Source organism: Myxocyprinus asiaticus, chromosome 30, assembly GCF_019703515.2.
Source record: "Myxocyprinus asiaticus isolate MX2 ecotype Aquarium Trade chromosome 30, UBuf_Myxa_2, whole genome shotgun sequence".
In the NCBI taxonomy this organism is placed as follows: Eukaryota; Metazoa; Chordata; class Actinopteri; order Cypriniformes; family Catostomidae; genus Myxocyprinus; species Myxocyprinus asiaticus.
In genome coordinates, this window is record NC_059373.1 from 5,627,083 (window position 1) to 5,639,276 (window position 12,194).

The window sequence follows — 12,194 nt, forward strand, 5'->3', positions numbered from 1 at the left end:
CTGTAACATTGGTGTTTGCCCTTTTTTTTTTTCTTTTTTTTTTTAAGAAAAGGAGGGACGACTCAAAAAAAAAAAAAAAATGTTTGGTAGTGATCAACATTATGCCACAAATGCTGTTGCTTGAGCTGAACTTGTATTGAACCCGTAATATTCCTTTAATGAATCATGCTGCCATAGATAATTCACTCTTGTTCACAAAAGGTCAAGAATACCCAGTTGTTTACAATGTGGAAACCTATGGGTTCTTTGTTGGATATTCAATGGGATTATTACTCTTTACAGATGGAATGGAACAATATGGTGTTGAGGTCACATGAGTTTCCTTGTTTACTTATAGGAACATAATTCTAAGTTCTTTTATTTCATCTAAAAAAGAACATTGTGACTAATCATGACCTGTTTCCTACTGCTTTGATTTTAATTGAAAGGTTCTTCGAAGGGTTTCTGTAACCCGTGTCAATTATTAAAATGCCGCCATAAGAACATAAAATATGAATGAGTCATGGATGCACAGAGACCACAGGCAGGCGTTGTCAGGTGGGTTTGGGTGTTGTAGGACCACCAGGAGATCCAGCAGGTGTTTTAATGTCTTCAAAGTTGTTTTATTTATGGGAATCCACGTTTGGATCAGTCTTATTCCTGATCCAAACGTGTTTTCAGATCAAAGACACACTGAGACAAGATATGAGGAAATATACCATAGCCCAGAAACACAAAGACAATGTTTTATGAATCAAAGAAGATAAAAACCTGCCATATAATGAACTCAGTACATGTAGGCTTGTTAAGTTATAAGACTCCTCATATATAAGACGTTTATCAGTAGAAATGGGCACGAGTACCTGTCCTGAATATTCAAGTACTTTGAAGTGAACGCAATGACTGATCATAAAACACGATAATTGTGTGGGTTTTTTTTCTTCAGATTTAAAATATAAAATTTTTAATACAATTTAATTGGTTGCTGTGCCATTTTGGATGGTATGCAGTCCAATTGGTTAGAGATGGGACAGCAACAGAAAATGGACAAAATATACTGACTCTTAGGGACGATTCACACTCTCACTCACTGTCATCTGAACCCATGACAAGAGCGAAACAGCGCAAGAAAGACCCAGTGGGTGTGCAAAAGAGACTGAATAGTAGCCAGAAAAATAAGAGTTTTGAGATTTTAAACTTCAGTCAATTAAACTCCAGCATTCAATATGTTTTATATCTGAATGTATAGTGTCTAATAATGCATTGGCAACGTAAATGTAAGTTTATCTTGCCAATAAAGCTTGATATAAATTAATCTGCCCATTTGATCCTATTATTTAAAAAGTCCACTGGAAAACGGCAGAAGATTTTGCTCAACTTTTGATTACAGCTTGTGCACTGATTATATGGTAAGTATACAGGTGCATCTCAATAAATTAGAATGTCGTGGAAAAGTTCATTTATTTCAGTAATTCAACTCAAATTGTGAAACTCGTGTATTAAATAAATTCAATGCACACAGACTGAAGTAGTTTAAGTCTTTGGTTCTTTTAATTGTGATGATTTTGGCTCACATTTAACAAAAACCCACCAATTCACTATCTCAACAAATTAGAATATGGTGACATGCCAATCAGCTAATCAACTCAAAACACCTGCAAAGGTTTCCTGAGCCTTCAAAATGGTCTCTCAGTTTGGTTCACTAGGCTACACAATCATGGGGAAGACTGCTGATCTGACAGTTGTCCAGAAGACAATCATTGACACCCTTCACAAGGAGGGTAAGCCACAAACATTCATTGCCAAAGAAGCTGGCTGTTCACAGAGTGCTGTATCCAAGCATGTTAACAGAAAGTTGATTGGAAGGAAAAATTGTGGAAGAAAAAGATGCACAACAAACCGAGCGAACCGCAGCCTTATGATTGTCAAGCAAAATCGATTCAAGAATTTGGGTGAACTTCACAAGGAATGGACTGAGGCTGGGGTCAAGGCATCAAGAGCCACCACACACAGACATGTCAAGGAATTTGGCTACAGTTGTCGTATTCCTCTTGTTAAGCCACTCCTGAACCACAGACAACGTCAGAGGCGTCTTACCTGGGCTAAAGAGAAGAAGAGCTGGACTGTTGCCCAGTGTTCCAAAGTCCTCTTTTCAGATGAGAGCAAGTTTTGTATTTCATTTGGAAACCAAGGTCCTAGAGTCTGGAGGATGGGTGGAGAAGCTCATAGCCCAAGTTGCTTGAAGTCCAGTGTTAAGTTTCCACAGTTTGTGATGATTTGGGGTGCAATGTCATCTGCTGGTGTTGGTCCATTGTGTTTTTTGAAAACCAGTCACTGCACCCGTTTACCAAGAAATTTTGGAGCACTTCATGCTTCCTTCTGCTGACCAGCTTTTTAAAGATGCTGATTTCATTTTCCAGCAGGATTTGGCACCTACCCACACTGCCAAAAGCACCAAAAGTTGGTTAAATGACCATGGTGTTGGTGCGCTTGACTGGCCAGCAAACTCACCAGACCTGAACCCCATAGAGAATCTACGGGGTATTGTCAAGAGGAAAATGAGAAACAAGAGACCAAAAAATGCAGATGAGCTGAAGGCCACTGTCAAAGAAACCTGGGCTTCCATACCACCTCAGCAGTGCCACAAACTGATCACCTCCATGCCACGCCGAATTGAGGCAGTAATTAAAGCAAAAGGAGCCCCTACCAAGTATTGAGTACATGTACAGTAAATGAACATACTTTCCAGAAGGCCAACAATTCACTAAAAATGTTTTTTTATTGGTCTTATGATGTATTCTAATTTTTTGAGATAGTGAATTGGTGGGTTTTTGTTAAATGTGAGCCAAAATCATCACAATTAAAAGAACCAAAGACTTAAACTACTTCAGTCTGTGTGCACTGAATTTATTTAATACACGAGTTTCACAATTTGAGTTGAATTACTGAAATAAATGAACTTTTCCACGACATTCTAATTTATTGAGATGCACCTGTACATATAGTTTTACCAAAGCTTTATACCAATAAAAACTCTATCTGCAAAAAACTGAACATTTAACATGTGCATTTTAAAGAATTAAAATACATGATGACTACCAAGTTATTTAAGGTAAAGTATAAAGTATATATATTCATGATTCTGTTTTAATGTGCCATGTACCATGATTAATCATGATTAATCACAAACAATTGTGTGATTAACTAGTTAAAAAATGTAATCGATTCACAGCCTAATAATTTACTTTATTAAACACATTTAAAAAAGTGTAAAATAAAGAATAGCCGTGAAGGTATCACATGGACATGAAATGATCTACAGAGAGGACTATGAATATGTGACTGTAAATCACAATGTAAATCTAATTTAAACCTGAAAATAAACAAAACTTAAAAAATAATGAAAAACGTAAAACAAAAAATATGATGTAAAATGAATAAGACATATTTAAGATTCTGCACTAGTTTTAGGCCCAATCGAATATAACACTTGTGACACTGACCATGTTAACTCCTTTGTGCAAAATGTCAGATGTTCTTGCTTACACTGAAGCACAATGAATCATCAGGTTTTGCACAAAACTTGTGGAGATCACATCAGCTAGAGAGCATGCTGTCATTAAAAGCAAAAGGGTGACGAACAAAATACAAAGAAATTCTGAAAGTCACAAAACCACAAGTGGACTTTTGTAAGTCAATGTACTGTATATCTAATTCAATATATGACGCGCTTCCTGAATCCTCCTCCACGTGACGTGTGACATTACCAATGAGCTTACGTCATCCCTTTTATGAGCACGCATCACAGAGATGTACGGAAGTGAACAATTGTAGTTAAAAAGTATATAAGTATTGTTTTGTTTCTAAAAATAATCAATCATTTGCATTCAGAAGAACTTTATTTGTCGACTGGAGTCATGTGGATTATTTTGATGCACCCTAAATATGCATTTTGGACCGTCAAAAAATGGAGTACATTCACTTGCATTTTTTGAAAGAGGAGGCCTGAAATAAAATCCTAAAAGTCTTCAATTCTGTTTTAATGAAGAAAGAAACTCAGATACATCTTGGATGGCCTGAGGGTGAGTAAATTATCAGCAAATGTTCATTTTTGGGTGAATTATTAAGGCATATATGAGGTCTTTATTGGAATGATGTGTAACAACTGACCCTGTCATACAAGACAAAGCAGTTTCCTTGTAGAAAAAAGGCAAGATAAAAAGTGATTCATTAGAAAGACGCCCAGGCTCTTTCCTTTGGACTGTCAGGGTGGCCCCCTACATTAGATGCAACAATTTCCAATGCAGCAAAGCTCCAAGACAAACTAAGAGTTGACCTCCACAAACTCTTTGATTCAATACAGAGAGGTGAGAACCAACCTAAATAGTGAATACACTCTCGTTCAGCAAGAGCCACACACACACGCTGAGAGATGACCTTTACATGGATGGCTCAGAGGTTTTCAGCACAGATCTAGAGATACATCCACATGTGAAGACACACACGCACACACACACACACACACACATATGTTGGTTTGGCTATCCTTATAAGGACTATCCATAGACATAATGATTTTTATACTGTACGAACTATAGATTCTATCCCCTAACCCTAACCCTACCCCTAAACCTAACCCTCACAAAAAACTTTCTGCATTTTTACATTTTCAACAAAACATAGTTTAGTATGTTTTTTTAAGCAATTTGAATTATGGGGACACTAGAAATGTCCTTATAAACCACATTTATAGCATAATACCCTTATAATGACCAGTTTGTAACCTAAAAAATTTCCTCGTAACCACCCAAACCTGCTCACACACACACACACATACACACACACACACACACAAACACTTACTTCTGTGCCTGATTGCTGTAGCTGTTGTCATATGAGTCATATCCCGGGTCATCGTAGGCTGTTCCATATCCATCATCGTATTCCTATAGAAAAGAAAAGAGTTTAAGTAAATCTACACAAAAAATCTTTTAAACATCATTATTAGCATTCTTTTTAACCCATAAAAAAGAAAGAACAATCAATGGCTAAATTATTTTTAAATTTTACAGCTTGTATCTCTCAAGACAATAACACATAAAAGAACATTTGCCACAACGTCAGATGCCTTCTCGCAGAATGCTGTCATGTTACATTTAAATAAAGAGTTTTAAACCCTACTGCTATGTTCGGTCATTTTAATCCAGTTTAAAATGTTAAAAACAATTAAATACTAATCCTAATCGTGTATTTTGTAAGAATGCATTTGAATTTTCCACAACAATGAATAAATGAATAAGAAAAAAAATAAATGTAGGAATTTTATGCAATGTCAGGGTGTTTTAGGTGGTTAGTTGGGTGCTGGGCAGATTATCAAGTACTGATTACAAATTACATGACAAAATGCAATCAGTAATGTAATCTTGTACATTACATTTTTTGGGGGTAATCTAATATGATTACTTTTGTATTACTTTTGGATTTCTTTCAACCTAATTCTATTTTATTTTATGACACATGCATTTGAATACGAAATTTAACGTAAAAGTTCAAAGAGGGGAGAAAAAATTTATTCCATTCTTTATTACCAAAAAATAAAAAATAAAATAAAACAAAATAAAAAATAAAAATTTTTTAAAAGTGCATTAAGCATTACATTAATGAAATAAACATTAAATCTAACAGCAACTCCACTGCATCAGCAGTAACAGTAGAGCCATAAGCTTTGTTCCATTTTGCTACAAAATTTGCAGTTGAACTATTGTGTACCCTGGATGCAAGACCCTTAGAGATGGCATTCACTAGATCCTTTGAAGCAGTTCAGTTCAATGTGTGAGCTGCACACCATTGGTGTAATTTCATTCTTAAAAATGAAATTATTTCTATAGATACAGTGGCTAAATGCTGAGATAGACCATTCCATTTTCACCTGGCTGGCTAGTAGCGAGTATCAGTTCTGAGTGCATTACACACACAAACTTCCCCCTCTCCCTCTCTTCCGAAAACACTTGAAGATTTACCGAATATATATCAGCGGTGTGCTGATTTAGAATGAAAAATATAAAAGATCGAAAAAAAAAGAGAATGATTAGGATGATCAATAAATTATTAACAATTTAATGCTGTTCCCTTGTTAATCATGTAATCTATAAAAAAGTAACTGGTCTGATTACGAGTATTTTTAAATGTAATTTAATCCAATTACAAGTACTTGGTTTTTGTAATCTGATTACATGATCCAGATTACATGCAATCTGTTACTACCCAGCACTTAATGGTGGCTGCTTACTGGCCCAAGCCCCCAAATCTCTGTGACATCCTGATTCCTAGATTTGTGTGGGGATCTTTTCAAAGGAAGTCTATGGAATTTTTGCTCATTTTCGTCTGCCAGGTGAACACTTACAGTATATATGACTTCAGAAGAGTGAAATATAGTGCATGAGTCATATGGACTACTTTTATTAGGCATTTATAGTGCTTTTTGGATCTGAAAAATCCCTAGTCCCCATCCACTTTTATTATATGGAAAAGAGCAGTGTGAACATTCTTCAAAACATCTCTTTTTTGTGTTCTACAGAAGAAAGAGAGTCATATGGGTTTGGAACAAAATGAGGGTGAGTAAATGACAATTTGGGTGAACTATCCCTTTAAATGCATGTAAGTTGTTTATTTCAGCATTACAGGCTAGAGATTGGTCAGTTGAGCATTCTCAATGGGAAGCAATGCACTTCAACAGGGTCAAAGGTTCAGCACTAATTATGAAGCATTTAGAGTCCTCCTGAAACTCTGTTTAGAGGTTAATCTACTCAGATGAACCCTGTCCGATATTAATACTCTACTTCTAGAGCTGAAATAGTCAAATATAAAACTGAAAGCAGCTCTTCAATTAAATAAGAGTTTGTGAAAGTGTTTCATTAAGTGGAGGTCTGATATGATTTTGACACTGTAATTAACTTAGCATAATGACCCTTTAAGTGTGTATATTGAAACTTCATGGGGGTTAATATGTATTGCAGCTATTATTGTGACATATCACAGATTGCTTTATGACACACGTGGTTTTGTGAGCTGTTGTCAAAGTCCTATGAGATACCGTGCAATATGTTTATGAAGCATCTAATAAAGCACACTTATGAAGTGTGAGTAGAGTTAATCAAAGCAAGCTGGAGTTTGTTGAGTTTCAGAATTGGGATTTATCTAAGTACATTAAGTTAAATGAAGGCCCACACAGAATGTGCATCTTATTTTCACATTTTCTGTGCTGATTGTGGGGGAAAAACTCTTTTATGTTTTATGTACTAGGATACTTTCTCCTATCCCACTTTAAGTAGGCTGACTTCCTGAAGAGTTAAAACACAGTTTACATTTTGACACCAAGACTCAATAGTTTTTTTATCTTAATGTAAAGGTGAATTTTTGACTTTGTTGTTTTTTTTTTGTTTTATAATGAACTGATTTTTGTTAGTTATCAGCATTGTGTTGTACCTCTAAAATGCACTCACTGGTAGCTGACAGCATTATCAGTTTAGCCCAAAAACAAGTACAGAGTTCTCTTCTCTCTTCTGAATCAGACATTGAAGCCTAACTCTGCAGCTCACTCGCTAATTTTGGATAAACGTCCTCCATAAAAAGCTGTGACCCCTCGTGACTGCTCCAGCATATCCAGGGTCCAGCTCAGTTCCAAATCCATCTGCCCTCAATTCACATTTGAAATATCCTCCTCGACTATGAAAAACAAAGACAAAACCACTCTCATCACACACCCCGCTGCCTTATAGCTTCATTACTGTCCGATCAGAGGTACAAAATGCCAAACGGCACAATTCAGAGTTTTACTTCAGCGTTTCATCTTTAATCCAGAAGAAAAGTGACATTTAAACTGAGATTCATAATTACGTTTATTTTAAAAAGTTATTTAAAAAGAAGTTTCTATGTTGATGACATTAATGTTGCAAAATCTCTTATGATTGTATTATCATAACTAGGGCAGTTGATTTAACATGTTAATTCAGTGCGATCAATTATATATAAAAATATGTGTTAAAAAATACACAATGAATCATGTTCTCTGTCCATAATTAGGAATATTACTACCATCATAGCGATTCAAGCTTGAAGTACCAAATGTTTTCAGCAGGGGGCAGTAAGCGAAACTTCAGCTGTATAGGCAACATGCAACTGTACAGAGAACAAACCAAGCTCAGGCACGCTTGACACTAGCGACAGCACAAGATGAGAATGTTTGAATTATTTGAATTATATTTATTATATACTGTATATTGAATTATTGTTGTTGGGGGCTTTCTCTGCAAATATTATATATGTGATTTATTTGATTAATTAATACAGATGTCATATAATTAATTTGATAAAAAAACAAAAAAATTAATCGATTGACAGCCCTACTCATAACTAGATTAAAAAAAAAAAAAAAAAAAAAAAAAAACAATTTGAGGAAAATGTGAGTGGAATGTGTCAAACCTCTCTACTGTTTGCCACATGGCAAAGAAATATCAAAATAGGTTAAAATGAGAACATATTGACAAATAACAGCAGCTCAGCACATCTCAAATATTTTATGAGAAGACAAACAGTGTAATTTCACTCTTTATCCAAAAGGAAATGCAGTGAAATCAAACCATCAGTTGCTAAAGCTCCTTCTTAACTTTTTTGCCTTGCACAAAATGGAGCTTTTCAGAATTTGAACAGTAAAGTCCAACTTTAAATTAAAACATTCAGCAGTGACAAACTCATCTTCCTGAAACAGGACTAGAGACAGTCAGCTGTTTATAACTGAAGATATTCCATTGTGCAGTCTCGGCTGACAGCAATATCTGTCTGCAGGACTATGAATATATGATACGGTAAAAAAATATCTCTCTCTGTTTTGAAGAGCAAAACTCTGTTACCTTGGCTGTTTAGTGATGCACAGCTATGCGCTCTGATGAAATAAATTAGTCTAGTTGAACATGAAGACAAAATTGTGACAAAATCTGATTACAATAATTTAAATGTAATCCATTACACTACATTTTTAAACAAAAAAGTAATTAGATTACAGTAATTAATTACTTTTAGGGCTGCTCAATTATGGCAAAAATCATAATCATGATTATTTTGGTCAATATTGAAATCACGATTATTTAACACGATTATTTATTGACTTTGGAAACATCATGCATTTATTGAACTAAAAAAAAACCTTGTCTTTTTAGCAGTAGATTTCCTTGAACTTGAAATGTAAACTGCATGGGGTAGGGGAGGAGGCTATTGTCATATGATAATTATTTTATGTTACATATGGTAGTCAAATAAAGGAAAGCTCCCATCGCCACCATTAACAGCATGCTCACACTTCTATGGAATGAGATCTACTTTTTCATCATGTTATTGCAGCAAGATCTACCATGTGCAATAAAGGCTATTCATTATCACGATACCAAAATTTCAGTAATCGGTTGTAGGGTTGCAGCGGTATACCGGTTTCACGGTATACCACGGTATGAAAACTGACAGTTTTCATACCATGTACATTTGCTTATCTACGGTATTGAGAAAAAAAATGCAACCGGACAGAGAATCTCACCAGCGTGTGCGCATCTCCTTTCGTCCTAGACTGCCTGTCAGACTCGTCAACTTGCGCCACACACACACATGCAGTGGAGAAAATGTCAGAGAGAAGCGAGGCGAGGGGGTCTGACATAAGTGAGTGTGCGTGTGAGTTAAAGCAGTGTTTCTCAACTGGTGGTTTGCGACCCAAAAGTGGGTCGCAGGTCTATTCAGACTGGGTCACGGACAGAAGGGAAAGAACAATGCCATGGTTCTCCCATTGAAGATATTTCGGCAGCCGCCCAAGTGATGGCCTATTTAGAACTGCCAAGGCAGATTTAATGATAATCTCACAATCAGCTAAAGGCTTCTCATCTGCACTTTCGCACGAGTGTAACGAAACAAGCTCACAATCATGATCTGCTCTTCTCTCTGGCGCGCACGTGCAACAACCGGGCTTCCCCTGATATTGCGGTGCGCAGACCTCAAAACTGATGTGACCAATTTCAGTTCTAGTGAGACCTTTCTAGTTTAAAGCATTACAGAGGAAGTCAAGTCAAACCTCTCAAACAGTAGGCAGCCCTGACATGCCAAACAGCACTGAGGAGGAAAAGAGCAACACTGTGCTATGTGCTATTTTTTTATTTTAATTTTATTTTTTCATTATACATCATCACCTTTACAAAATTCTTTCATGATTTTACATGAGTAAAAAGTTATATTTTGACAAAAGGTTATAGTTTCATATGAAATAATCTAAAGGTAGAATCTATTAGACCTCATTTTATATCAACAATGGCAGTTGTAGTTCAAGTTTCAAGATGTGTTTCAGCTAGTCTTTATTTTTTCATAAACACTATAATTTGTTATTATTATTTCTATTATTTAAGACTAGCTACACTGACCTAACCATGGTAATGAGTACAAATCCGCTTTTTTCACAGCTTTTTACATTCACTTTAGACATCACTGTCTGTTTTTACATGAATACCTCACCAAGACGGGCATTTTGGTGGAATTTTGAAATGTATTTGACCGTTCAGGTAAGAATATGAACTTTCTAATAAGTGACACAGGCCTAGGCTATCACAAATATAGCTGGTTATTTTTTTCGTTATTGACGTTTTAATCAGTCTGCTTGTCCGGTCGGGCAAATAAAATTCTCTTTCACTTGCCCCTAAAAATATCCACTTGTCCCAGACAAGTGTTAATATCGAGCCCTGATTAAAAACTGTATTCAACATTCTCCAATAACAATTTTTTTCTTCTGCAGTATAGCTCCTAAAGTAAATGTATATTGTTTTAAAAGAGTTTTAGATATTATTTTGGAAAACAAGCCAAAAAAGTCTGATCAAAAAAGTATTTTGTTCCAGTGTATAATGGGCTAAGACTACACTCTCTCACTTTTATGTTCAATTCGATCTATCTTTAACTCACAAAAACCAAACTTTCTCTTCTTAATAGAGCTGCGTATCACCAATTTTCTTCATGATAAGATACACACAGTGAACGTGACACATATATTATGATTCACTACGTCACAAGCCATCAAGTTATAATCTAGCTGCTGCAAATGCACGCGAGTGAGGAGCGTCCCTGCGCCAGAGTGTGCATCAGCCAGGAGAAGATTCAATCTCTTCCCTGGTCACTTCACGCAACTCATAGATACGCCACTGACCGCACAGAGAAATGCCAGTTTCTGAGTTTATTTTCATAACCCGCTTCCTTATTATTTGAACTTTAATAAAGGATGCTTTAAAGATATAAGGCCAGAGTGTTTCATTGCGTTTTCATAATTGTTGGAAACCAAAATCGTATTTGAAAATAAAATTGTATTAATCGCCCAGCCCTTATTACTTTATCGCATTACACCCAACACTGTCTGTGGCTTTACCCAATTTCAATATTTCCTTTAGCGAATTGGATGCTAAAACAAGAGGTCTTCTATTTTCGTGAGCGTGCAAAGTGCAGTGCTACGTGTAATGAACATGCACTACATCTAATCCAATTTTCGTGAGAGTGCTAATTCTAAGCACAATCATGCCGGGGCAAAGCCCAAGTGGGCGTGGGTGGGATTGTTTGTGCTATCTGTGGGTGTATGAACTCAAACTGTGGGTGTATTATATATTAATGAAGTGCTGCAAAGCACAATTTGCTATTTTCCTGAGGAAAAGTTCACTGCGCTAAGATGTTTGAGAAGCACGTTTCTTTTCAGCGCAAAGTCTAAATTCAGTTCCTACATTTACAGTTTGGAGATTGCACCAGCAAGTGATAATAATTAATAAAGTTAATGTCTTATCTCTGAAAATATAGTGGAAAATCAAATTATGTACCTGACAATCACTGCAGTAGCCATTTTTTTAAACAAAAATTTATGAGATTTGTGTTAAACTATCTTAACTACCAAATTCTTACGCATGTGCTCTTTTTTATTTCGCTGGTGCTGGACAGGGAATGGACTATATAATAGTAAGCAGATGGTGGAATAATCAGAGAAGAACCTCATAATTAAATTGCACTTGACCCAGCCCATTACTGATTTGCGTGCGCAATTTTGCCAAACCCACTTGCACCTACTTTGCGCATGCTTGCATGAAAATTCCAAAACTTCATGGTCAAGCCCATTGACTTTGTGTGTATGACTTATGGCATAGCACATAATCACT

At 35.9% G+C, this 12,194-nt stretch overlaps 1 protein-coding gene across 2 annotated transcripts in view; it reads right to left on the reverse strand.

Moving 5' to 3' along the window:
- The window catches only part of LOC127420981 (KH domain-containing, RNA-binding, signal transduction-associated protein 3-like), a 213,004-nt gene that overhangs the window by 31,746 nt on the left and 169,064 nt on the right, over positions 1-12,194 (reverse strand). For both annotated transcript variants that reach the window (XR_007893922.1, XM_051663653.1), the window contains exon 7: positions 4,843-4,925. Coding sequence is in view for 1 of the 2 variants with exons in the window: in XM_051663653.1 (XP_051519613.1) it covers positions 4,843-4,925 (83 nt within the window). In the remaining variant the exon portion in view is untranslated. The remainder of the gene's footprint in view (positions 1-4,842; positions 4,926-12,194) is intronic.